The 27,306-nt window shown below is 45.3% G+C and overlaps 1 protein-coding gene across 2 annotated transcripts in view; it reads left to right on the forward strand.

The window, feature by feature from the left end:
* Positions 1–883: 883 nt before the first annotated feature.
* LOC125696817 (glycerophosphodiester phosphodiesterase domain-containing protein 5-like) overlaps positions 884–27,306 on the forward strand; it is a 33,888-nt gene continuing 7,465 nt past the window's right edge. For both annotated transcript variants that reach the window (XM_048952954.1, XM_048952965.1), the window contains exons 1-9: positions 884–963; positions 13,128–13,336; positions 14,647–14,750; positions 15,510–15,603; positions 20,824–20,883; positions 22,788–22,886; positions 24,371–24,464; positions 25,950–26,095; positions 26,464–26,546. In XM_048952954.1, the coding sequence (XP_048808911.1) occupies positions 13,154–13,336; positions 14,647–14,750; positions 15,510–15,603; positions 20,824–20,883; positions 22,788–22,886; positions 24,371–24,464; positions 25,950–26,095; positions 26,464–26,546 (863 nt within the window). In that variant the 5' untranslated portion in view covers positions 884–963; positions 13,128–13,153. The remainder of the gene's footprint in view (positions 964–13,127; positions 13,337–14,646; positions 14,751–15,509; positions 15,604–20,823; positions 20,884–22,787; positions 22,887–24,370; positions 24,465–25,949; positions 26,096–26,463; positions 26,547–27,306) is intronic.

Genomic DNA, 27,306 nt, shown 5'->3' on the forward strand with positions numbered 1-27,306 from the left:
ATCCATCTCTTCATCCAACAAGAAAAACCCCAGTGTAAGAGATGATGGATGACAGGTCTACATTGGTGGTGTTTCTAGCATTCTTTTGGGATTGGGGGGATATTTTTTTGGCCTCTTGTGCAGCAAAGAGGCACATGGTTTAGGGACACGGTCAGTGGGCATGGTGGTGATGGGTTGGGGCTGGACTTGATCTTAGCAGTCTTTTCCAACCTTAATGATTCTACGATACTATGAAAGAGCTTTGCAGGAGAAGGAGGAGCTGTGTAAGGTGAGCTGTGCAGCCTGAGAAACTTCACAGCTGCCTCCCCTGTGGCGACGGCGAGTTGGAAGTTACAAAATTCAACCGCACAAAATGCTTTTGTTACACTGATCTGCCCCTCACCCCCCTCCGAAGGAAGTTATGTCTCTAATAGGATTAAGTTATTAAAGTCCCCAAAGCACTGAAAATAAATAAATAAATATTTTTAAAAGCACGGTTTGTGTCTGGAGCTGTTCAGAAATGGTGTGCAGCGGATTTCTGCCTGAGGCTCACAGATGCAGGAAATGCTCTCCCAGAGGATGCTGAGGATCAGCGCTGATGCATCTTGCCCAAATATTTGGGATATTTCCTCGATCCCCATCCTGCAGACACCCCCGTTCTGCTGGAGCAGCATTTTAGCACCAGGTTCTCACATTCTGCGTGGGATGAACCTAACCTGGACTCACCTAATTTCTCTCAGGGCTGTGTGGTGAGTGGCTGCCCGCGTCCCGTGATGGGATTTCAATTCTCCCAGCCTTCAGGACTGAATTTATTAAGCCTCACGTGGCCCCTCCTACCGTGGGAGGGACGGCTCTGCAGCCTCTCTAATGCTGGGTGTCACAGAGCCGTGCCACCATTCGGGACCAGGAGTGTCACGAGCAAAGGACACCGTCAGCCAAGTGTGGCAGAGGGCAGGAATACCCCTCCACGTGCACCCTGCTGAGGTGAGCTCCTTCCAGCATCCTCATTCTAATGATGATCTTTGGTGAAATGCATCCCTCCACCTCATCCCCGCCTGCCTGAAAGTTAGCACCACAGCGGGGGGATTTTGATGACTTTTCTTTAATTCTTCAGAGTTTTGGGAGCGTTGTTTGGTATCCAGCAGTGATGCGACCGAACCGTTTTCTGCATGGGTAGAAAAAACAAAGCCTGAAAAGCTGGAGAATGGGGAGAATCGATAACAAAGGGGGAGCAAAGGGGATTATTGCGATTTGGGGGGTTTCTGGTGGCTTTCTGGGGAGGAAAAGGCATTAAGCAGCCCGGCTTCTCTCTCAGATGAGTTTGCTGTGTGCTGTGGAGAGGAGGAAAAGAGCTGGGATGAGGTATGAGCAGTGGGTGGCCGTGGGGCTGGAGGGAGGGAAGCGGCGGGCGAGCATTCCTAATGCCTCTCGGATAAAGGGCTGTTTCCATAGGAATCGGGAGAAAGGAGCCTCTCTCTTTCTTCCCATGGCGTGTGAACGGGGAGGTCGTCCCGGGAACAAATAACCCGTGGAAGGGGAACATCTGGGAACAGCTGCAAATAATCACGACCCATTCAGGGAGGCTGAGAGCAGGCAGTGGCACTCAGGTCCGACGCATCCCTCATGTCCCCTGCTCCCAGGCTGGGAGCCTTGACGTTGGGTGCAGGTGTACATCTGGATTTGGTGAGCTGTTGTAAACCTGGGGACCAGTACTGAGCCAAGTTTGGGTTGGATAATGTGGGTTTGAGTTGGATAATACGGGTTTGGATTGGATAATGCAGGTTCTGGTTGGCTGGAGGTCCAGCCTATAGTGTACATCTCTTGATTCCTTCTCCTTACTTTGGGATTCCTGCTCTCCCAATGGGGTCTCTCTGCATTCATCCTCCGGCACAAAACTCCAGGTGGAAGGGCAAGAGAGACTGGAGGTAATTTCCTACAGCTGCTGCAAGTGTTTAGCTACATTTCACTAAAGAAAATGCAGAAAGTGCTGTGGGACCAGCTGGATTTTAATTAAAAAAACCCCTCTGGATGTAAAAGGAGACAAAGCCTCTTCCTTTCCAACTTTGCTATTTAAATGTTTAAAAGATGTGTGAGATTTCTAGGCAACTTTGAAAACTTTGATGAGATACAACAAACTGGGTTCCACAAGCAGCCCTGTGACTTTGTTATGGCATGGCATCAGACTGGGGAGGTGACTGGATGGGGTCTTGTGGGCTTTATGTGCCATTGGCGTGATGAAAATGCAGCTCTTTAGACTCAGTGGCAGCTTGTTGCAGGACTACCTGTGTGCAAATGGGTGCTGAGTGTGATAAAAACAGAACTGTAACAGAAAACATGGTTTCTCTAAGTTTGTAGCCCTCGGGCAGTAAGTTTTGCAAACACCTGTTGCTGTTTGGCAATGGGTTCAGGAGGCAGCGCATCAACAGAGAGATGAAGCAAATCCCACCCCATGGCCAAGTGACCATTTGGCAGCTTTGCATGGGAAACATGAGGGGTTTGGACTGATCTATAAATAGGAGAAGAAGTTGGCAAGATCCTATGGGCTCCAGGTCTCAATAGGAAGAAGGAAAGGGAGGTGACACAGACAGAATAGCGTGGAGATGGTACTTTTGATGTACCCTGGACCATTTTGGGGATGCCCCATCCTTGAAGGTGTTTAGGGCCAGGGTGGATGGGGCCCTGGACAGCCTGATTTAATACTTGGCAATCCTGTCTATGGCAGGGGGTTGGAAATGGATGATCTTTGAGGTTCCTTCCAACTCAAACTATTCTATAGTTCTGTGATTCTATGCTTTTGCACCAGCCTGAGCTTGGGCTTGGCTTCACATTGCAGCCTCTGTTCCAGCTTTGGACACCTCACACAGGGGAGCAGAGGAGGCTGCCTGCAGGTGCTCATCCCTTCAGCATCTCATCCTCACCTCATCCTTCGTGTGCTGGCTTTTTGGTGGCTGAGGGTTTGTTGTTTGGCAACATCCCTTGTGTAGAGAGGGTGGTCTTGGTCCTTGTTCCCTGCAACTCCTCACCAGCAGAACATTGGCTCATGTGGCATTTCTGTGGCATTTCATCTTGTCTTTGTACCCTCCAGGAAAAAAGAGGGAAGGAGAGTCCTTAGAGGTCTGAACAGTCATCATTCCTGGAGGTTTTCAAAACAAGCGTGGATGTCACATTGAGTGACATGATCTAGAGCAGCCACACACAGCAGTTGATGATTGGACTAGATGATCTTATTGGTCATTCCAACCTTCATGTTTCTATGATTCTATGACCTTATCCTACCCAGATCCTGGCTTCATACCTGTCCTTCTCTCCTGCCCCTAATTGCCCTATAGGCCTTTGTGATGTCCACAGGTGCTGTGCTAAGCTTGATGAGGACCTGCTGTAAGGTTCTGGATGGATTTTTCATTCTCCCAGCTCACATCCTCTCCAGTGCTTGGGTGGTTGTGATCTAGGTAGTACATATGATGCTGTAGGAAAAGAGATTAGAAGCCTTGTCCTTCGGCTTCTCATCAATGGAGTCTTATTGCTTGCATAGAAATGTTTTGAGTCAGGATTGGAGCACGATTCTGGCTGGTCCCTTCCTGCTCCTAATCCTGGACTTGTTTTGGAAAGCCTCCAGAGTTTGAGAAATAAAAGGCACTTCAGAAAAGGAGAGGGGGGAGTGGGATGGAGTTGGCAGAATTGGCAAGAGCAATTGCTTTTTAAACGACTGCCTATTTCTTAAGATGTACTTGCTACTGATTAACCTTTGCTCTATGATTGCTTTAATTGATTCATGCCTTAAGGCAGTCAGAAAGGTTCTGTGGGGTCACCAGGCTCTCTCCTGAAAAGTTTTTAACACTTTCTAGTTGGGAGAAACCCAGTTTGTGCAAGTAATGTTGGTGAATGGCACCAAACCAGTTTGCTTTTCCTTCCCCCAAATTATCCAACCCCCACTTCAGTGTTTCACCCCTGTGACTTCTTCCCTCTGCTGCTATCAGACTGCACCTATCCCACTCTCCTCTTGGGTTATTGCGAATGTTGTTTGGGGGGATATATTTTTTTGGCCATTCTGTGAATACAAGGCACTACAACAGGGCAAAGTCCATCATGTGCCTGGTAGTGCCTGGCTCTCCCAGATCCTGGGAAACACTTTCCTTATCTCATCAGCTGATGCCTGACTGCCTGCTCTGAGCTTTCCTATGGGGTGGTCTTCTATGTAGCAGTGCCCTTTGGTAACGGAGTACCATACCTATATAAAGACAACTCAGTAAGCCCAGGGTGCAGATGTTATTTAAGATGTGTTGGGATTGGCTTGTTGAGTTTGAGTGATGAAAGCGCCTTCGTCTTGGGCTGGATTCATGCTATAGCACTCAATGAACAGGGACACCCACAGCTCCATTGGGTGCTCAGAGCTCATCCAGCCTGACCTTGAGTGCAGGGATGGGGCACCCATCACCTCTCCGGGCAATCTGATGGGGAACTAGAATGTGGATCTTCAGTGTCAGACAATCCTTTCACTCCAAAGTTCATTCAAAACTTTACTGAGATACAAAGGTGCAGTAGTGTTTAATGAGATAGAAAGAGTTTTGCTCTGGAAACAGCAGAACTGCATCTTAACTGCATAAGAATGGGCCAGCCTTGATGCGTAGAGATGCTGTAAAAGAGAAAGCTCATGGAAAGCATCCCTTCCTTGCAGGGGTATTTTGCTCTAAGCCTATTAACTCCAGCAGCCTGGGGAGAGCTGGTACTGGGGGTTTTGGAAAAATGACCGTCCAGGGGCCCCATTCTTTGTCCAGGCTGAATAGCACTCTGCAGTGCTGCCGACAGAGGTATGTGATCTGCAGACCTCTTTTCTTCCTCCCTTTTGGCCGGCAGACAAAGTCTTCCCTTGGAGATGGTGCTGGCGGCAACGTGCTGCCCTCAGTGGGGCCGGAGCTGGGGGGAAGCAGAGGGTCCCCCATGCTGTGTCCCAATCTTATCGTCATCCCTCAGCAGCACAGCACAAAGAGCAGCTCAGGAATTCACAGGAGCAGGGAGGGAGCTGAGCCAGGACATGCTGAACTGCACAAAGTGGGATTTATCTTCAAAGAAATGTTTCCCTCCTTTCTGAGCTCCTTTTTTGAAAAAAGAATTTTCCTCCAAGTGATTCGTTCCTCCTCCTTCCTCCAAGCACTTGGCTCGGTTTGAGCTATTGGGAGCACTTTTTTTTGCCATCCCACAGTTGCTGTTCAGTGGTGGGAGAGAGACTTCTTAGAAAGCTGAAGGCCTCCTGGGGCAAAGCCCATGGGACGGAGCTGAATCCTGCATGGGCAGGACATGGAGCAAAGCCACCACTGCCAGCAACACACAGCCATGAGAAACTGTGGATTCCCCATCTTTGGCAGAATGCTCAAGGATAGGTTGGATGGGTTTTTGGGCAACGTGGTCTGAAAGGAGGTGTCCCTGCCTATGGGGGGTTGGGGGGCTGGGTGGGCTTTGAGTTCCCTTCTAACTCAAACCATTCTGTTGTTCTATGTTAAGCCAAACTTGTAAATCAGTTATATGAAGGAGCTCAGGGTCAAAATCAGAGGAAAGGAACTGCTGGTGGCCCACCAACAGGACCAAAGCAACTCTTGTGTTCCACTGATCTCTGTGCAGTGGATCCATGCTTTGGCTGTTTTGGGATGTTTTGGGGCTGGCCACCAATCTGTTAATTGTGCAAGGTCTTAATAAGCCCTCAGTCTAAACAGCTTCTGACTTGTAATGCATTTTATGCCTAATTTAACAATACTGTGCTATTGCTGTTTGCCTGGTTGTTGATCTGGACCATCTGGGCTGCTCTCCATGCCTCATATTCCCCATGTATAAAGCAAAGCTGTAACTTTGAGCATCTCCAGATTTCCCGAGAGGTTTACAGGAAAGACCAAGTGGTGATGGTATCCCACCACACCAAGGAAATGCATGTGCTACAGAATACTCTTCACTACTCTACGTGATAAATGCTCTGTGCACCTAGTGGGGTTGACTCGGATGTAGGGAGGTTCAACTCTCACCCCAAGCTCTGGTCTAGCAGATAACAACCTCCTTAGGGTCCTGACCCCAAATCTGATGGTTTATCACATTTATAGGGCACTTCAGGATAATCCCATTAATGAATCAGCATTAATAGAAGCTTTAACGTCACACATTTCCTTCCTCACTTGAAGCAATCAAATTCTTTCTGTCCTTACTCATCTACTTGCACTCCAGCATTGCATGTGACTCTTCAGCTGCTTGGATGGGAAATTCTCAACCCTTCTTTCTGTGTATTCAGAAAGCCTGGAAGGAATTTTTGGGAACATGATCCCAGTGGTTGTTGCAACTGGAGTCTTTACCACACAGCCCTGGTTTACAGAATGGATCTGCCCTGTGGTACTACACCTAATCTTGTGCTTTCATAGACCCACTTTGCTCTCTCTACAGTATAACTTATCTACCCTTCTCTAGGATCTGTATAGTATGACACCTGCTTGGGTGCAAGAAAATGTTAATAAAGTAATTACTGCTTCTACTAAAGTAATTACTCTTTCCATTTGGAAAAAATCATTTGCTTCACGTTTTTCCTACGTTGTGTTTTTATGTTGGGCTTTTCTGCAGTAGTACTGCATGTGTTACATGAGTGGGACCTGCCTCTGGATCAGAGCTTTGCTGTACTGGGAGCTGTGTGAACACCCTGGGAAAGCAGGTCCTGAAAAGCACGTTATTCATGTAGCCATTTCATATAGGGGAGTATCAGTGTTTTATATATATAAAGTTTGTTGTTGTTGTTGTTTTTGAGAGCTCTGATAGCTTTTCAGGCCCTTCCATGGTCTAAACTGGGTCCTATCCACATTTTTGTGCATGGGAAACTATGGGGGAAAAAAAAAAAAAAAAAAGTTAAGGTATAAAGATCTCCTGTGCTCAGATCAGTGTTTGTTGTAAGATTTGAAGACTTCTTTGTTGTCTTCAGCCAGAGTTTCCTCTCCTGTTATCATCAATAAAATTGACAGTAATTACTATTGCTTTGGGCTTGGAGAATACCTTGAGATGGACACAGGTTTTGTCCTCTTGGTGCTGCAGCATCTCTTCCTTGGGGCAGTGAGTCCCATGGCAGGGGCTGGTGTCCTTCCTGCTCATCCCTACCTGATCCCACGGTGATGGAGGGGTTGTGCCTTTGTCCTGCAGGCTGTGGGGACTGAGGCTGGTGTGGGCTGGAGGCCACCAAGATGGACTGATGGCTCTTGGTGGCTACCTTCACTTGAGAGGTGCCATGGAAGTTTCTGGAAGGACAGTTGGGACTCCCTGGAGGGCAGATGGGGAGGTGGAATCTTCTAGAAGGAGGTTTGGTAGGCAGGCCTGGAAAGCCCGTTTCCAGATGAACAGCAGTGATCTGGGTGGACCTCTTTATAAGGAAGCTATCAGTCAAAAATAATTAAAACTAGGCCCTGGGGTGTGAATTACCTTCTATTCTTCCTCAAAAGAAACTTCCCCAAGCTGAAACCATCTCTGTATGTGCCAGTCTCGTGTCTTCATTCCTTGCAAAAGAAGAGAATCAGGCGGTGTGTCAACCTTTGCTGAACCGAAGTTACACTTTTGGTAACCCATCTAATAAGGGTCAGGAATTAGAACCCGTCTAATAAGGGTCAGGAATGCACATGGGTACAGCCAAAGACGTGGCATTTGTGAAAAGTCTTTCTTCAACCCTTCTTTCTTTCCCTTTCTTTCCCTTTCTTTCCCTTTCTCTTTCCCTTTCTCTTTCCCTTTCTCTTTCCCTTTCTCTTTCCCTTTCTCTTTCCCTTTCTCTTTCCCTTTCTCTTTCCCTTTCTCTTTCCCTTTCCCTTTCTTTCCCTTTCTTTCCCTTTCCCTTTCTTTCCCTTTCCTTCCATTACTTTCTTCTTTATTCAACATTATTCCTCTTTCTTCTTCCTCTTCAATTTTTTTTAAGCTACTATTCCCTGGCTTTATCCTCGTTTTGCTCCTAGCAAGCAAGGGAAAATCTACTGTAACACCATGTGACCCTTTTGCAGACATGATGATTTCCCCTTGCTTGTTTCCACACAAAACTGAAAGCATTTGTACAAAATCCATTGCAAACGCTCTGAGGTTTGGCCAATAATTTCCTGGGCATGCATTTGTTAACACAGCCTGTAAAGTGCTTTGAAGATGAAGCAAAACAGCTGTAATTTCTAATGGTGGTGATTATGATTAAATGAGGTTTCTGCAACTGATTGTGAACAATGAGTCATCCCCAGGGAGTGAATACTGGGGGCACACGTGCTCCAAACACAAGAACATGTTGAGAGAGGTTCCCTGCAGGAATACGGAGACTGAACAATTTTGGAAGAAGTGCTTTGTGCAGAAACATGATTCAGCTTCAGACTGTTATTTCCTGTGATGGTCCCTCCAGAATAGAGTCCAAAAAATCCTCTGCAACCCCAAGAGATGCAAAGGTTCATCTGTATTTGCAGGTTAATTTGTTTGAAGCAGGCTTGGCTTTTTGAGTCTGTTTAATTTGCGGTGACATATTACGAATTGCAGGGCATTAACCTAGGTGGAAACCTTCACACAGCTTTGAAAACCACAGTGGAAGTGTACAACAGCACATTAAATGAATGAAAAAAGTGAAAAAGGTATTGTTCTGGAGGCCAGAGGAACGATTATTCCTCATTAGCCCCTATTACTTCTGATTCACATGTTACTTCCCCTGGTAAGCCCAATCGTTTCAAAAAGATGAGAGGTAATGGCATTTAAATAGCACCAGGGGAAACTCAGGTTGGATATTAGGGGACATTTCTTCTCAGAAAGAGTGGCGAGGCACTGAACGAGTTGCACAAGGAGGTGGTGAAGTCACTGTCCCTGGAGGTGTTCAAGTAGAGTGGATGTCATATTGAGTGACATGGGTTAGAGGTGTTGTGCTGATGGGTTGAAGGTTGGATTAGGTGGTCTTAGTGATCTTTCCAACCTTAATGATTCTATGATTCTATGTTTTCTTTGCACTAAGGACTGTGATCTTCTGCTTTGATCCAGCTGCTATTCAACCCATGAGAAATTCATTTTGAGCTGCACATACTGGGATCCCACACAGAAGGAAGGTATAATTAGGGCTTATGTAGAAACTGTTGAAAGTCTTAGTGATAAATTATAATTATTACCTGCCACAGAAAGGAAAGGATAGAGAGTATATCCCATATCACAGGAAGATTATGACTAGTCATGTTTTATACAAAATTTCTTCTTTTCCTATGTAAAACCTCCTAAATTATCTGAAAAGAAACTGGAAGAAGATGGCAGTAAAAGAAGAGGTGATCTAGGGCTGTGATCCAGATCCTTAGGGTGGAAATGGAGATTCAGTTATGCTCTTTGCTGAGATCTTCTGGCTGTGTGCAGCTTGTGGTGATGGTGACCAGCCAGCAGCATCCTGCAGGCTGTTTTTTCTCCTTCCAGTCTGTTGGTGTGATGCATTTGGAGACTCCCAGGTGGAAGGGCAGGATGTGATGCCCCTGGAGAGTGGTGGGGTGGCACTGGGGGGTCTTTGCTGTCATCTACACCTTCATGCAAAGGACTGTGGGTGTTGGGAAGGCTCAGCTCAGGCTTGGGGCACATCCCTGCCTTGGCATGAGGTTCATTTTCTCTTCAAATCACTTACAGATGGCAGTAAGATCAAGAAAAGACGAAGAAAGATAAAGAAAGACGGGGAAGGAAAGGAACAGAAAGGAAAAAGGGAAGGGAAAGAGAGGAGAGGAGAGGAGAGGAGAGGAGAGGAGAGGAGAGGAGAGGAGAGGAGAGGAGAGGAGAGGAGAGGAGAGGAGAGGAGAGGAGAGGAGAGGAGAGGAGAGGAGAGGAGAGGAGAGGAGAGGAGAGGAGAGGAGAGGAGAGGGAAAGATATATATGAAATAAAGACAAAGACCCTCTCCTTGCTCATACTCTTGACTCCCAAGCAACTCTTCTTGCAGTGCCTTTGCATTCGGGTCATGCAGAATGTTTCCCATTTTTTTCCTCCATCTCCTCCCTCCACCACTCCTGGATGATTTCTCATACTTTTCCTCACCCTCTGTCAAGCAGTGGGAACGGGGCAGCCCTGATCCACTGCCTGCAGTTGTGGGGACCCTTATCAGTGAGCAAGCAATGTCTGTTTGCTAGAGAAAGACCTGAGGTCTCCTGGGCATGTAGAGCTGTAAAACATGTGTTACAGCTTTCACAGCTCACTTACTAAGCCCTAAACTTTGCTCTCCTCCTGATGTATGTTTTCCTGCTTGCTCTTTACTCCTTTGTCTTTCCCAGTGAATGGGTTTAGGGTTTGCAGTCACCCCTCTCCAGTCATGTACCTTTGCCTGGTGGGGATGAGCACAGTTGCAGACAGCCTCTGAGTTTTAGGAGCACTGCTTCAAATCTCAATGCAAGTGCTGTGAAGCCTCTTGTTATGTACTAGTAATGACTGAGCTGCTCCAGTTTCTATCGAAGACTTCTGGACTCTGCCATATGTTGCAATGTTGTTTGCCCTTTAGCTGGTTGATCGATCCAGAAGAAGGGATATTATCTTTATTAGGATCAGAGGCTTGTGCATTTTGTGTTTAATGTGATCTGAGGCACTGCAGATTCAGACAGACCTTCAAAGAGATGTTCCCATGGCTTCTGAATGCCATACTACAACTGGAAGACTATAGGCAAGGATGGAGGGTCATGGGAGGATGTCAACCGTATCTCCTAGATGGTCCTTGTTGGAGGGAAAGAATGCTCCTTATAAACAGCTCCAAAGGTTCATATTCCATGGTGTAGACTCATAAGGTTAAGCTTCCTAAGTGTTGTTCCCTGAAGGCTGGCAAGTGATGGGTGCCACCAGGACTTTATTTGGGGACGCAGCCCTGTGACAAGATGAACCCTTTGAACACTGAGGGCTCTGAGGTCTGAATGTGGAATCCCCAAGCTGGCATCCTCACATCATCTCATGCTAAAAGGAGGTGTCTGGTCAAGAGCAAAGAATCACAGAATATCCCAAGTTGGAAGGGACCCATAAGGATGACTGAGTCCAATTCCTAGAGATGATACCAAGATGACAGCTTGGTTGGTTTGTTTGTGGTAAAGACTGGAGCTCTGTGAAAGGCTCCTTGCTGAATGTTTCCCATTACATGGGATTTTGTGCTCACTCTTTCCAAGAACTCCATAGAGACAGCAGTCATCCAGACAGTTGTGAAATACATAACAGAGGAAAAATTTAAACTGCTCTCTGTATCTCGCACGAATAGGTCATGAGTTAGTAGGATTAAGCTGTAAGACAGGAGGCTAGACATTGAAAAAACCTTTGAAATGTAAAACTGGTTCAGCTGGGATTAGCATGTCTAGGGAGCTAATGGTGCCTTCATCCCGTGGCAACTTTTATGAGAAAGATGGACTACCATGAAAATTTAACATCCAGCCAACCGAATGGAGAGAACAGTGTGTCAAGGTCCCTGCAATTTGTTTTCCTGTCAAATCCTATGCACTCATAGGCAAATATTGATGTGTGAACCTCATGCATGCATCAGGAATGCAATAGCAAATCTCAAGGTCTTCTGACAGAACAACAGATGATTTTGATTGAGTATCTTCATCCCTGTTGCTGAAGAAGGATGAAGGCTTGAATCAAGGGCTGGGAAAGAACAGGTCCTGTGGTTGGGAAAACTGTGGTCTAAGGATCCTCAAAGAAAGATGCTAGTGAACTTTTAGGAGTGGCTTGACCCCATCATATCCAACAGTATGGGGTTCTCCCTGACTGTCCTGAATGGCCTCTGCCTCAGGAAGACATTCAGAGCATGACACACTTGGGCACACTTCAGTTAGCAGTGGCCCAAACTGTCAACTCTTGTGTCTCATTTAATCACAGGGTCATTAAGGTTGGAAAAGACCTCTAAGATCACCAAGCTCAACCCATCCCACCATTCCCACTGACCATGTCCCTACGTGCCACATCTCCAAGGGTTGCTGAACACCTCCAGGGACACCTCCCAGGGCACCCTGCTCTTTTGGAGGAGCAACTTTTCCAAATATCCAGTATCTATTCCTTCTCATTTGCGCCCAAGCTGATGATAGACGTTTAGAAAATCCAACAGGGATGCAACATTTCAATGTTAAGTTGCATCTTGTCTTTCCATATTATTTATGGCTTCTGCAAACTGATTATAGGTTTTCTGGGGGCAACAAAACACTCTTTAGCAGAAGAGCACCTCAGGGCATTTTCATACTCCAAAGAAGTGATGGATGATGGTGCTTGTTTGTAAGACAACACACAAGTATATTTTTCTAAATCTTTCTTCATGTTCCTGATAGTGTCCTGCTGGTCAAATTGCTCTTTTCTGGCACAAACCCCTTTGTTATTTGCTCTCCTGGTGACTACATCACTCACAATTTACCACCAAAATCTTTGTTTAAAATCCTGACACTGAACAGATCTCCCAGGTGTGCAAATTTACAGCTATTCTTCCTAGCCATGAAACACTCTGCCAGGAAAGCTATTTCAGCCAGGAAATAATTTTTCCATAAGGGATCAGTCTGTACAGAGCTGCAGTTTTTCCAGGATAAGAGAGCTGTGAACTGGGAAGGCTTTAGTCCCTTTCCTGCTTGAGCTAGTTAAACTGGTAGGGGGTTGCAGACAGGTCATGGTGCTTTTGAGCTGGTTCCCATGGCTAAGTTGAGGCTCAGGTTCATCTGACATGATTTGGGAAGCTGCATGGAGAGCTTAAGTTAACAATTTCCTTTCCCAGAGCACCCTGCGTAGTCTAAAGGAGGCAGAGGTTCCCTTAGAGGTGATGCAGAGTGCTGGAGTTATAATCAGCAGCATCCACTGCTTGCCACTGACTGCTGGGGGGGCTTGCAACAACCATGCTTTAATTTTAAGCATCTCTATTAAGGATATAACATTAGGTGGGATGTCCATAGCATACTTTCATGGCGGTCTTGGCATCCTCTTGGGAAAAATTCTGATATGGAAAGCTCACCCCATAAGAAAGCCAGGCTGGATGGGGCCTTGGGCAGCCTGATCTGGGGCCTGATGTGGTTGGCAACCCTGCCTGCAGCAGGGGTTGGAACTAGATGATCTTCAAGGTCCCTTCCAATCCAAGCCATTCTATGATTCTACAACTTCAAGGAAAGGAGAGGACAACCACAGTCGTGCCATAAGCCTTGGGATCTCATTTCAGGAAGAAGATGAGATAAGGCTATTCAGATGGAGGCCAGTTCCACCAGCCTCAAGAAGATCAAATTTGGGAAGCTGAAGGTGGTGCGTCGGCACTTGCTGCAGAGATATGAGCACCAGCCCTTCATCTCCTGCCTGGCCGGGTTCTACAGCTGCCGATGGAAGCGGTACCAGCGCAGAAGGACCGAGCCTGGGAAATGCTGCTGCAAGACGGTAAATTTGCCCAAAATCAGCACAGACATTGACTTCCATACTGGGACAGGTCAGCCCAAGCTGACAAGCGATTGATGTCACATGTCAAAGGTTGCCCAGTCCAAATGAGGTCTATCAGTGCTCTGGATTTTGGTTTTGAGATCTTGATGTGTTGCTCAGTTTGTCTGTGCCACCGTGCAACGAGCAAACATGGCAGCAGGGAATGGCCTGGCACCAAATAAGGAGCCAGTCAATGGGGGCCATAAGAAAGATAGTGACAGACACTTTAGCTGAGTCTGTTGTGAAAAGACAAGGGGAAATAATTTCAAACTAAAAGAGAGGAGATTTAGATTGGATGTAAGAAAAAAGTGTTTTTATGGTATGGTTTTTATGGGTAGTGAAGCACTGGCACAGGTTGCCCAGAGAAGTGGTGGGTGCCCTATCCCTGGAGACATTCAAGCTCAGGCTGTCTGGAGCTCTGAGCACCTGATGGAGCTGTAGATCATAGAACCATAGAAAATGCCAATTTAGAAGGGACCCATAAGGGTAATTGAGTCCAAATCCTGGCTGCACATGGGATCACCCGAAAAACAGGCCATATATCTGAGAATTTTGTCCAGATGCTTCTTGAACATCCCCTTGGTGGTCTGAGCCCTCTGAGCATGGAGAGCATTTGACTTTCAAATCAGACATGCCCTAATGATCTTTACAACTTAGACATTGGCTTAACCCAATATCTAAACCCAGTGTCTGAGTGTGGTTTCCAACATTCCCTGAGCTCTGGAAGCTCGGGGCTATGCCCACTGCCTCTCCTTTGAGGAGATCCTCCTGCTCCCAGGGAGCAAGATAAGAATTCCCCTCCATGTCAGTATTACAGAATCATGGAATGGCTGAGATTGAAGTCACCTCTGGGTCCATTTGGGGTAGGGCTGGCTGCAGTGACAGTGCTCCCACATCATGCCTTTGGAGACCCTCCATTCAGGTGCTTACACAGATTGACCAGATCCCTCTGAGCCTCGTGTCTTCACAGGCTGAGCAGCCTCAGCTCTCTTGGAGAGGGTCCAGAGGAGGCCTTGGATATGCTCAGATGGCTGGAGCATCTCTCCTATGAAGAAAGGCTGAGGGAGCTGGGCTTGTTCAGCCTGGAAAAAAGAAGGCTCTGTCTGGAGTCATCTCCCTGTGGCCTTCCAGTACTTAAAGGGAGTTTATATGTGAGGGAGGTTCAGCATTAAGCCACACGTTTAAGGACAGCCTAAAAGTAACTGCTGTTTTCTGTGATTGTTTTGGAGTAAACAAGGCTCTGACTAAATGTCCTTCTTTTGCCTTTCTAGCGGGAATGTGTGTTTTTCCCACTGCTTGTTGGAGCTTTCTGCTTTTCTCTGGTCTTCCTGTACATGTGGGGCGAAGCAAAAAATGACTACAATAACTTTGACTGGTAAGTACTCTATTTTCCTTCTTTTCCACTTCAGTCACGAGCCAAAGATTTGACTCCTTGAAGTCCCCTTGAAGACTCCTTGAAGTTCAGCGTTCAAATTGATAGGGGAAATGGTTTCAAAATAAAAGTGAGGAGATTTAGACTGAGTATGAGAAAAAAAAATTTATGACAATGGTAATGAGTCACTGGCACAGAGAATGTGGTGATGCTTCATCCCTAGAGGCACCCAAGGTCAGGCTGGATGGGTTCTGAGCACTGATGGGGCTGTGGGTGTCCCTGCTCACTGCAGGGGAGCTGACAAGATGGCCTTTAGAGGTCCCTTCCAACTCAAATGATCCTGTGATCTATGAAATTGAACAGCACTGCCAGGAGTAAAGAGATGTAGTGGCTAGCAGCAGAAGCATTGTACCAGCTATCTCAGAGCAAACAGAATTGCATGCCCCCCATCTTGAAACAGAGGAATAGTCAGCGAGTCTTTATGGAAATCCTTTCTTTCTGAACCGTGTAGGCAACAGTTACATAAACACCTAAAATTAGATGCCGTCCAGATAGCTCTAATATCAGAGGGAGGAAAGGTGTAATTATGTCATTGACTCTTATTGAGCCTTTGGGTAGGAAGTAAAGCTTCCCTCTCTCTTCTTGGGAAACGCCTCTGCAGCTCCTCCAGTGTTCTGACACCTTCTCCTCCAACTATTGTTTCCCTGCAGCCCCTGTGCTAATGTAACACAAATGCTGTTATGAGATTTTATTCCTTTTTAGGTATAACTATGGGAACCTAGGCTTCTGGTTCCTCTGGTCTCTGGTTCTCCTGATAGTGGCTGCAATCCTGTTCATGTACATCACGCTGCTTTTGGTGAGTAAAGCTCCTTGCAGGAGTGAGTTACGGGCCTACAAATAAATATAAGGTTGGCTTTGATGTGTCGGACCAAAGTTCACCCATCACTGGGAGTGGATACGTGGGGAGGACTGGGAACACAGAGAGCATTTCTGGTACTTTCTCCTCATTTCTGATCATGGAAGAGCATTTTCAGTGAAGAGGTCTCTGAGATAGTTGTAGGTTTGATGCATTCTTTCAATGATTCCCCTTTGGTGAATGCGTTTCATCTCTCCTTAGCGGGAGCTGAAGTTTGTTGCCTTGGCAGCAGGGAAGTATGGAGATCTGATGATGATTACTGTGATAGTAATGTAAGAACAGGGTTATTCCTCTAACCCTGAACAGAAGCTCTCATTAGAAGAAGAGAAATATCATCACTGGAGTTGCCATGATTCCCTCTGCCTTGCTGGAGAGTTTGTCTCCAGGCAGAGACTACAGACATGGTGAGAAAGCACTCCTGAACTGTGTGCCCAGAGATGTAATGTCCCTGAGTCCTTCATTTTTCCAAATCTCATTAGATTTTTTCTGGACTTCTGATCTGCTGCTTCCTTTGGTTTCTGGAAACGTAACAAGGGCAAGCATTTCCCAACAGTGCTACCTGCTCAAACTTTTTCCCTGTTGTTTTCCTCAAAGAGAACCCAAAATAAGCATAGATCGACCTCTGTGTTCCAATCTTCTGTATGCAGAGCTCCAGGCAAAGAAATCACTTCAATTCCAAGAACTGGAGTCCATGCTCAATCTCACATTTGCTTCCATTTTGGAATGTCATGAATGCAGGCTGGGTTGATGGCTTTGACTCACTGCTGTGACCAAAACCACTGACTTTTATCACCATTTCCAGTGGATCTGGCTGGATCAGCTCCAAACTCGTGTTTGTACTTTGTCAGCATCCAAACACCAGCGAGTGCCCAGACTGTTTTAGAGGAGTTTCATGTCCTTGGCAGCATGGAGGTGATGACTGCAAGCTATCAGGGAAGGCAATGGATGAAGTAAAGCCAGAAATGTAGTTGTAAACATGAGAGAAAATGGTGTCCTATGGGGTTTGATTCTGTCTTGGTCCCACTATGTAGATAGATCCTCCCAGAATCTTGGTTCTGTCTGATGAGACTAACATGGTCTGCCTTCCTCAAGAGGGTGAAGCTTGGAGTTTGGGGGCTATCACCAAGCAAGTTCTACAAGAGAAACATTTCAGAGGTGCCTCTGCTCTTGAGACAGCCCCTGCAGTCAGATTCCATTCCCTCTTCCTCACCATGAAGTCACTCACCCAAAAGCACTAGGTATTTCTAAAGGCATTTGCCCTGCTTGCTTGTATCATTATGTCAATCATGTAGTTTGACATGCAGCACTCAACTATGATGAGCAGTGGATGTTGGGAGACACAAGGTCCCGTGCCATCAGGGCTGTGATCTAAATTGGACTAGATCCTGAAAAAAGAGGAGCACAGACAGTGCTCAACACTGCCATCCATGTTGCTGTGATCTCAAAATGTGCAAAATTTTAGCTTAGATATGAGGAAGAAGTTCTTCATTCACAGGGTGGTGAGGCACAGACCTGGTAAGGCTCAAGGCCAGGTTAGATGGAGCCCTGGGCAGCCTGACATAAGGGATGTATTTGCAAATATCAGTGGTTGGAACTGAGTGGGCTTTAGGATTGCTTCCAATCCAAACTGTTCTGTCATACTGTGATTCTATGACAAGGGATAGGGATGTGAAGGAAAATGGCAACAGTCTGACTCACCAATGCTTGTTCTGACAGGACTTCTTTCAGAGAATGCCTCAGCCTGGAAACACACCTTCATCACCATATGATCCTCCCTGTCACAGCATTTAGCCTTCCAGTGTAGCCTGTGGTGAGCCCTCCAGCCCCAAAAACTCATAAATACCATGAAGCCCTTCTATACCTAAATACTATTACTGTTGTGGGTGCTGCTCTCATGTTCTGGTTGTGCAGTTCTGGATAGAGACCATCTCCATACCTGTTGGGCTTGAGGTCTTCACCCAAACAGTGTTTCCTTGTAATCATAGATTCATCTTTTGATTTGGAAGGAATCTTTATAACAATCTAGTCCAACTCCTCTGCAAGGCACAAGGACACAGCTCCATCAGGTGCTCAGAGCCCCATCCAGCCTGACCTACATGAGGCATCCACTGCCTCTCTGGGCAGCCTGTGCCAATTCTTCATTACCCTAACTGTAAATAACTTTTTTCCTTATATCCTTACATTCCTTATACTGATGCTTCACATCAGATCAAAAAACTGAGCACACTGCTGGCCTTGTTGGAGTTGAGAGAATTTCCAGCAACCAGTAATGGCTTGTTGTTTTTTTTTTAACCTGTGGGCACTGTATCCTTTTCCTTAACAATGGCATCCAACCAGAACCTGCAGGCCTGCTTCCATGTCCTCATTGGGAACCACCGAAGCAAAATTTCTTCAGCCCACCAGCTGCTGAACAAAGCACTGCACAATAAAGCAGTGACTGCAAAAACACTTTCTGCCTGCATACATCAGTGTAATTTTCTCCAGACGATCAGTTTCAATTAATGTAATTGTTACTGCTCCCCCAGACAATTTTCTCATTCCTATTAAAGCTAAAATGTTAAGCTGAGGGGTCTAGCTGCAGGACAATCCAGGTTCAGTGGAGAAGAAAAATCTTTTGTTGTTCAATCTTTTGAACACCAACAGATAATATTTTCCTTTCTGTAGTTCAACCATGTTCATTCCAAGGGTTTGGGAAAGTCATCTGTGACTGTATTAAGTAAAGTGCTTCAGAAATGCTGTAGCCTCTGCATTTGTAGGCTAAAAAAGAAGACTCAAAACTGTCCATTGGCGCTGAAGTTCAGAGAGGTGGGATGAGGAGACTACTGTCCATCATTTTTCATCATAACTTTGTGGGCAGTTCTCCAGTCAGAAAAAAGGAAGACAGAGACGTGAGCCCCATTACAGTGAATCCAACTCTCTTGCATTAGGGAAGCATGCCTAAGTTACCAGTTGGCTGGTAGATAGAATCACAAAATGGCTTGAGTTTGAAGGGATGTAGCTGTAACCCTCCTGCCATGGGCAGGGATGCTGACCTTAGTGGAAGGAGACATTTCCACACTTCTTACTGAAGACAGGAAGATTGGAAGTATTGGCTGTAAGACTGAGAGAGCTGATGGGGCTGGCAAGAGGAACCTGGGCTTTAACCTTCATAGTAATAATCAGACATATATCAGTCACCAACACTAGCATGTCCATGAACTTATATTAGACAATCCCAGGATATGCATGGAAACAGTTTGAAGGTGGGATACCTGCTTGTGTTGGTTGTCCTTTTGCCCAAGGAAGTTCCATTTCTGCAGCAAACGCGTGAAACATTGTTAGAGGCAGCTGGTCCCTTTGGAACAACACATTGGATGGGTCCTGAGATAGCTTTTGGGGATGAAGCTTGGGACGTTAAGCTTCAGGGGTGTGTGGAGAGCAAAGAAAGCTCAAGCTGATTGTGCCAGCACACACAGAAGATGGATCTTGTCCACATCACATCTGTTCAACAACCAATTAAGATGTATTCTCCTACAGTAACCAGTGGTGCAACTACAGGAGTTCCTTCTTCACCCTCTGATTGGTAATTATTCTTCTTGAAAATTGATAACGAACTATTGATTCCATTCATTAAAATGAGCTCTTCCTCCAATGGCATCCCTGGATGTGCTGCATCATTAGTAGGAAGGTTATACTGCAACAACAGGGAAGAGTCTGGTTGAGCACACCCTGTGAAATAAGTGGATGCACATTTGCCTTGGATCAAGTCTTTACAACACTGCTTGCAGAAAAGACAAGATTTTGAAAGTGTCTTTTTTCTTCATTTTTCTGAAGTGGATTATTTAAATGGGGCTGGCTTAAGATCTTCAACAGTAATTCAATTCCCTCCAAACTGTTCCCACGGTTACCCATCATGTACTGGGTGTAGGATTAAATTAAAGGAGTCTAACATGTCAAGAAGTACTTAAAAGCTGATCTGTATTCTCTGCTGTGCTTATCTCACTTCAAATCAGCATCATCCTGGAGAAAGAGTGTATTTGTAGGTGGGTGAGGAAGAGATTACATTCTTTTGTAGTTGGGTTTCAGAACAGACCCAGGGAACTACCAACCTTTCAGCCTTGCCTAAGTGCTGGGGAAGATCATAGAGCAGATCTTCCTGGAAGCTGTGCTAAGGCACATGGAAGAGAAGGAGGTGATATGGAATAACCAACATGGCTTCAAGAAGGGCAGGTCCTGCCTGGCCAACCTTTCTTCTTTTTATGTTGGCATAACTGCTTCAGTGGACAAGGGAAGAACCACTGATGTCATCTCTTTGGATTTAGTAAGGTCAGTGACACAGGGATGGTACTGGGAATGGTGCTCTTCAACATCTCCATCACTGACATCAACACCTGGTGATGCTGCTCCCCAAACTGTCCCTTACAATTGCTGGGGAGAGTGCTACAGCCACTCAGCTATCTGAGCACAGAAGAAAGTTTTCAGCAAAGCCATTTGCTGGTTTTTCTCACCCTTACTCAGTGTACCAGGCCTTGTGTGTTGTCCCCTATCCTGACTGGGGTTTGCACTGTGCCACAAGTGAACCTTTTTACCAGGAAAAGGAACATGCCAGCCATAGGGCTGCAGCTGATGACTAGAAATTAACCCAATATGAAGTAGAGGTTTTGAATCTCCAGTGGTAGATGTCCATGTTGTGAGATGTGCCTGTTTGCATTTCTTGTAATTGCTATCAATATGTATTCTACTTTGCACTCTGCTCTGTATTTTTATTCATTTGTTTATTTATTTTGATACATTAATTATTCCTTGAGCTGTATCCCCCATGGGTGATGTGTCCCTAAATGACAACAGATACATAAAAAGCACGCAAGGTTTGTGTCATGGATGCTGGCTCTGGCTATATCCTCTCTGCCAGAGTTTATATTCACAAAGCGTGTGCACCAAAGAGCTCAGTGAAGATGTTGATCCTACAGGGCAGATTTGTCGTGTGCTTGGTCATTTCAGGAGCATATTTACTGTGGCAATAAACATTTCTCAGCACACAGCTGTCCTGCTAACATCCTCACCGTTGTGCAGCAAGGCATAAAATGACTTTCTAAAGCAAAAATCATTCCAGGACTGCCTCACTAAACACACTTTATCATCCTATGCCAGGATGCCAACTATACCTTCTTGATTTTCCAGGTCCTAGCAATGTGTTTGCTCGCAGAAGGGCAGCAGCTATACTTGCACTGGAGTCACAAGGTGAGTAAAGTCAGGGCTTTCTGGTAACCCTTATCCATGTTTTAAACATCAAACCTGTGGTGTACTCTTCATGCAAAACTGCTTAGATTATGGGAGAGATGGAAGGGAGGGAAGAGGTTAATTTCAAGAGGCTTTAGATATCCATGAGAATGATGTTTCCACCTAAGCTGATCACCCCAGGTTCCCTTTGGATGAGGGAAACTGTCTGAAGACGCAAATCATCCAGCTGGTCACAGGTATCTAAATTAAGATTAGATGAATCACACCTAAACCACCTTTTTTTCCTTGCTGACTATAAAAGGAGTCTGCAGTGACTCATTCAGGTGAGAATGTCTATATTTGACGTGCTCACATGTGGTAGCATAAAGACAAAGGAGGAGTTTGCTGAGGATCACAGTATAAACCTCTGCAGGCAGTAGCTGCTTTCTCTGTAGAGCAGAAATGTGTCTTTTCCCAGGCATCCTTTTTGTCTTTGAGAAGTTCTGGAAATGTCACCTGGAGTTCTGAAGGTACAGAAGTAAACCCTCAGGAATCTGTTGCTACAAAGTTGTACATAACCACAGAATCACAGAATTGTTAAGGTTGGAAAGACCATTAAGATAATCTGGTCCAACCATCAACCCATCACCACCATGCCCACAATGTCATTCAATGTGACATCTGCCTTTTTTTTAAAACCTCCAGGGATGGTTATTCCACCACCTCCCTAATCAGGGATAAAAGTCACCTTTCTTAAGAAATTCTTGGAAGTTAAGCGAGACATTTCAAAAAGGAGCCCCTAGCCATGCAGTTTAGGGAAGAATGTTACATGATGACAAATTATGCAGTGGAAATAAATAGTTGAATGGGAAGATACTTGATCCTGCTTCTTCATTTTAGTAATGGAAATAAGCATTTTGCTGTTGAAAATGGGCTTTCTGAAGAACTAGAAAGAGCAATCTGTGGAAAATATTGGGATGGTATCCTTGAGTGGAAGAGACTGGGGACGGATCATTAAGATGTTGACGTGTAGGATCTTCCTGAAGTGTGGTTTGGGTCTTGGTCCAACTATCATGTAGTGCCCAGCAGATAGATGATGTGCCAAGAAGAGCAAACAATCGTAACTGCTTTGGTACCAAACTGGGCAAGCAGTCAAATAACAGAATGAACTACTCCTCCTTTCAGTTAAGAAATGAATACTCATCTCTGAAGCGTTTGCAGTTGCAGAAGCCCATTGCAAAGCAACTCAGCATAAAAAAAAATGTGACAGTGTGTCAATTCATCACTTGTGAGTTCAGCCAGCTACAGGTAAAGGATTTAATGTTGGATCATATAGCACCTATATACGCCAGCTCACAAAGAGATGTCTGTCATTAGGGGAGATTCAGGCTGGACATGAGGAAGAATTACTTTTCAGAAAGGGTGGTCAGGCACTGGAATGGATGCCCAGGGAGGTGGTGGAGTGATCGAGCCTGGGGGTGTTCAAGGAAAGGCTGGATGTTGTGTTGAGGGACATGGTTTAGTAGGAGCTATTGGGAATAGGTGAACGGTTGGACTGGGTGATCTTTTAGGTCTTTTCCAACCTTAGTGATTCTATGATTCTATGATTCTATGATTATAAAGCTAGTGGAAAGAGACCACCTCTGGAAATTCCCCTCTTTCTCTATTCATTTTAGAGGGAATCTTGAGGGCTGACTCAGGTTGGGTACCAAACTCTTAAAATCAGTCTTGTCATAGAGAAAATCCAATTTATAGCACAATCAGTTTGGTTTTAGTCCCACCAGATATTTCCCAACTGATGTACTCAAGCTCATACATCCCAAAATTACTGAGTCTGAACTGCTTAAATAGGTCTGACAGGGAAATTAATTGTATGTCCTATGCAGAAATACTCAAGCGTCTTCATGTTCTCTTTGTCTCTCTAGATTGGGACTTTTCTTGTCCTGGGTTTCTCTATCACAGCCATCTTCATATTGTCTGTACTCTGGGGAGATCAGTGGAAAACAGTCCGCCTGTCATTCCAGGTAAGAGGGACTTGGAAACTGTTTAAGACAAAACAAAACGAAACAAAACAACTAATTTCAGTAAGTATTTTTTGGTAATCCATAGAAAATTCCATATGGTGAATGTTTTTCACGGGGGTTTTCCTGGCAGCCTATTCAGGTTTGCACAAACCTTTATTATGACTTAATAAGTTGATATTTCCTACTGGAAGAAAGGAAGCTAAGACCTGAAGTTTGGTTTTGAGCTATCTGTTTTATATAACATGTTTTGGGAAGTCATAGTGAATCAGAAGAGCTTCATCTGCTGAGGACAAAGCACTGAGGTTCTTAGGGAGTAGGTGGGGAATTCTTGTGCAAGGTGGGACAACCTGTGGGATGCAGGAGGTCAGAGTGCATGGTCACAACTCTCAGCAGATCTGAAGGTGGAGGCTCCACTGCTGCTTGGTGTTGTAGCATCTGGGTCCCCCCATGTCCCAGGAGGGAGGAAGTTATAGCATTTGACTACCGAGCTGCCTTGAAGATATTACTCGAATGTATCACCTCTCTCCCACTTTACTTATTGTCTGTGAACATTAGGACAGCAATGCAAAGGGACAGCAAGAGGAAGCAGCTGGTAGCCCCACATTTATTTCAGTTTCTCATAGTCCTTGTGGAACTCTACAGTTTGGTAAGCCTATGCTAAGGTAGTAGCAAAGGTGATTAGAAAATGTTAGCTTCTCCTCTGCACAGACTCCAGGGGAGGAGGAGAAGGGGACAGGAGAGCCATGGGGTTCCCCGCAGGTGTTGTTTATTTTGGGTGCTCAGACGCTTCGAGATGCTTCATTTGGCCTCCTGCTGCTGTTCCCAAGGGACACGCATCTCTTCTAGATCCTATGTCATGTCCTTTAGCCCTGTGTTACTATCTCAGATATCCTGGAAGTCTCAGATGACGCCTTTGTTTACACAACTGAATCCTGCTTCTCATTGAAGGAAGTATCAAGTGTCCAAAGCAGACAGCATCACACACAAAAAATCTCTCAATGACTTCTACTTCCTTCAGCCTTTCATTCTTAGAGAATCAGGCATAGGCAGAGCAATAGTAAAGGCTTAGGAAATTCAGATTTGTTGCCATTATTTCAAAGACTTAGTTGCATTGGAGATGGCTGTTACCTGAGTAGGATTGGGTTGAATTAGACTGGATTAAAATGGCTGCACTCTGGAAGATGTTAATGAATTATGGCATGATGGTGAAGGTGACTGCCTGCCAAGCCTCATGGACGAGGACAGCCCTGTACCTTTCAGCTGAATAGAAGAAAAAAGAGCTGCACAGTAAAGAGAGGAGCACTCTGGGCACCAGCCTGGATGAGGGCATACTTTTCTTCCCTGAATTTTGGGGTGATTTGTGGATTCAACCCAGGTGTGGGAGAGAAGAGGAATCACGTGGGAAGGTACAGTCATGTTGGGGCTTTTTTCCACCTATATCTGTGCTTGACCCTTCATTTAAAATCCTTTTCTCTCCTTGCCAGATCACAGCCCCCTATCTCCACATAGGAGCAATAACCATCATGGTCCTCCTCTCCTGGCCCATGGCTCTGCATGCCATCAGAGCAGATAAGAAAGGTATAGTAACTCTGCTTCCTGCTCCCTGTATGACAGAAGATCCACGTCAGTGAGGGAAAACAAATGTGAAGGAGCCTTTACTCCCATATCCACAATCCAGGTGGAACTGACTTTTAGTTTTTGAGTATTTCGGGGAAATTTGTAGGGCTTGAACTTGGGTAATGCACTGTCCTGTCTGTCTGTCCAGATACATTACTGAGAAAAGGGTAGATGTGACACTTAGGGACACGGTTTAGTGGTCATGGTGGTGATGGGCTGACAATTGGAACTGGTGATCTTAGTGGTCTCTTCCAACCTTCATGATTCTATGATTCCATGATTTACATACTGACTTGCAGAGTTTTGGTCTCTATCTAGGAAGCTACCAGTCTTGAGGATAAAGAGCTAAGCAGAAATCCCCGTGTTCTGGGGCATGCATGGAAATTTGGTCAATCACCTGCAGGAGAAAGCAAGCAATGCCTGACCTTTGCTTGCTGTGCTCAGCTTCATGTCTCAGAAAGTTGATCCAGACTAGAGAATCTTAGGAGAAGCCAGTGAAATAGGGGAAAGAACTTCCTGATTGATTGGTAAGGAAATTTGTTTTCCTTACCTGATGTTACTCAAAAGAGAGCTCCAGTCCAACTCTGAGAAGTGTGATTAAGGGCAGGGCCAGGAGACAGGAACAACTGCAGAAGAGCCTGGCTCTGGCACTGGGCACTCTTATCTGACCCTGTTTCTTCATATATCTAATTTGTAACAAAACCCACTGACCTCAGACAAAATGTGCTGGTGGGAACAGCCACTGGAGTGTGCAGAGAGATGGTGGTACCCAACCAGATAAATAATGGTCATAGGTGTTCACTTCCCAGAGGAACAGTTTCTATCTTTGAGAGAAGGGTCACTCTTAAGTAACCTGTCAACAGACACCAGGGAAGACAGTAGGTGATGAGTTAGCAGGTTTCTGAGAACCAATGCCCATGCAACCAGGGTCTGTAGGAGTCTGTGTCACACGGAAGAAGCCGCTGACAACAAGGTGAATGAACTCTGAATGCATTCAACTTAAGGGAATGGAGAAAGGTTCCTCCTCATTTTTTTCACTGGCAATTAAACTTTAAAATGTTACTTGTTCTTATCTGAGTAAGAAAAAAATAGCATCCTTCTGTTGAGGACCATTTCTTTCTAGCTGGGGGAAGCAGCATTGCACCACATCTAAAGAAAAAGAGTTTAAGGCTGTTTCTTGCCTGAAGGCATAGTGTGATGTAATTGCAGCACAAAACCTCAGTCCTAACCTAAACAGCCCAAAACCTTCTTTGACCAGTTTGTTCTCCTGGATTTTATTGTTTGGAGAGGCAGTGAAAATGTGGGGAAAGAAGAGATATTAGAAAGTGTTGAGATAAAGCCCAACAATTTTACTTAGCTGGAGGGCTGTATGAAGTCAAGCTGCAAGGTGAACCCATATGTTACCAAATGGATTAACTCTAGCCTTCCTCCTTCAAATTCTTTCAGTTGTTCAGGTGATAATTGTTGGTCCATACCTGGCTATCCTTCTCTTTCTTTTCTTGATACCTCTGGGGATGTACTCTCCTTGCATCAGAGAGGTGGGGACACTTGGACCAAAGCCAGCCCTCATCGGACACCGCGGAGCACCAATGGTAGGTGTGGAGGAGTAGTTATACATCTCTTCATCTTCTGTATTGCTACCTTTGTCATCATTTTCTTCTTCCTTTTTTTTTTTTCTTTTTTTTTTCTCTTTTTTTTTTTCCCCTGAAGAAATCAGTGGAGGATGGGAGGGGAGGTATTTCAGTTTGGAATTGCATGCCAAAGGGATCACTCTGTAGTTCTGCTAACAGCACTGCTCTTGAGGGACAAAGTTTGGTAGCCAAGGAAACAGGAGACTTTGTCATGAAAATGGTGATCCCTTAATAGAAAACAGAAGAGTGACAAGGAGGCAGAATGTATTTGAAGAGTTCTCCAGAGTGTATCTAAAACCATTTTGCTTATGGGCCATTTCTTTCCTCAGCTGGCCCCAGAAAACACTGAGATGTCATTTCAGAAGACAATTGAACATGGTGCAGATGGTCTTGAAACAGATGTCACCATTAGGTAAGCGGACAACATTACAGCCCACAAAGCTCATGCTTCTTCTAAGAGCATTTAGAGCTGTGTAGTTCCAGGCAACGTGGTTTTACTGGTAGGGTCCCTCAGCTGACATATGATGACAAAAACTGTGGGGCATGGTTACTCTTGGGCAAGTCAGTAAGTTGTAGCTACTGATCAAAAAATAGAATTATAGAATCATTAAGGTTGGAAAAGACCACTAAGATCATCTAGACCAAAAATCAACACATTGCCATCATGGCCGTGGTCAACATATTACCTCATCACTATTACAGGCTGCCCAGAGAGGCTGTGGATGTCCTGTGCATCCCTGTAGCTGCTCAAGGCCAGGTTGAATAGGGCCCTGGGCAGCCTGGCCTAGTATTAAATGTGGATGTTGCTGGCCCTGCCTGAGGCTGGGGGGAGATTCTTGTTCCTTGAGGTCCCTTCCTACCCAATTCATTCTATGATTCCATGATTCTATGATTCTATGATCATCTCCATACTCTACTTTAAACATTTTGCAGCATATAAAGGCAGTTTCTACCCTAGTCTGGCTTACAGACTTCTGTGAGGGTTTTATCTGTCCTAGAAAATACCAGAACACTCTGGCATCTGCAAAATGTGCCTTTCACCTCATATTGTATCCACCTTTTTAGGGGCTGGCAGGCATAAATGCACCATCTCTGCTCTGTCCCTGATGAAACCAAATCCCCAGGGTCAGCCAGCAATATTGGTTGGTGTTTTGAGTGTCATACTTCTTTTC

The sequence above is a fragment of the Lagopus muta genome, chromosome 1 (assembly GCF_023343835.1).
Source record: "Lagopus muta isolate bLagMut1 chromosome 1, bLagMut1 primary, whole genome shotgun sequence".
Taxonomy (NCBI): domain Eukaryota; kingdom Metazoa; phylum Chordata; class Aves; order Galliformes; family Phasianidae; genus Lagopus; species Lagopus muta.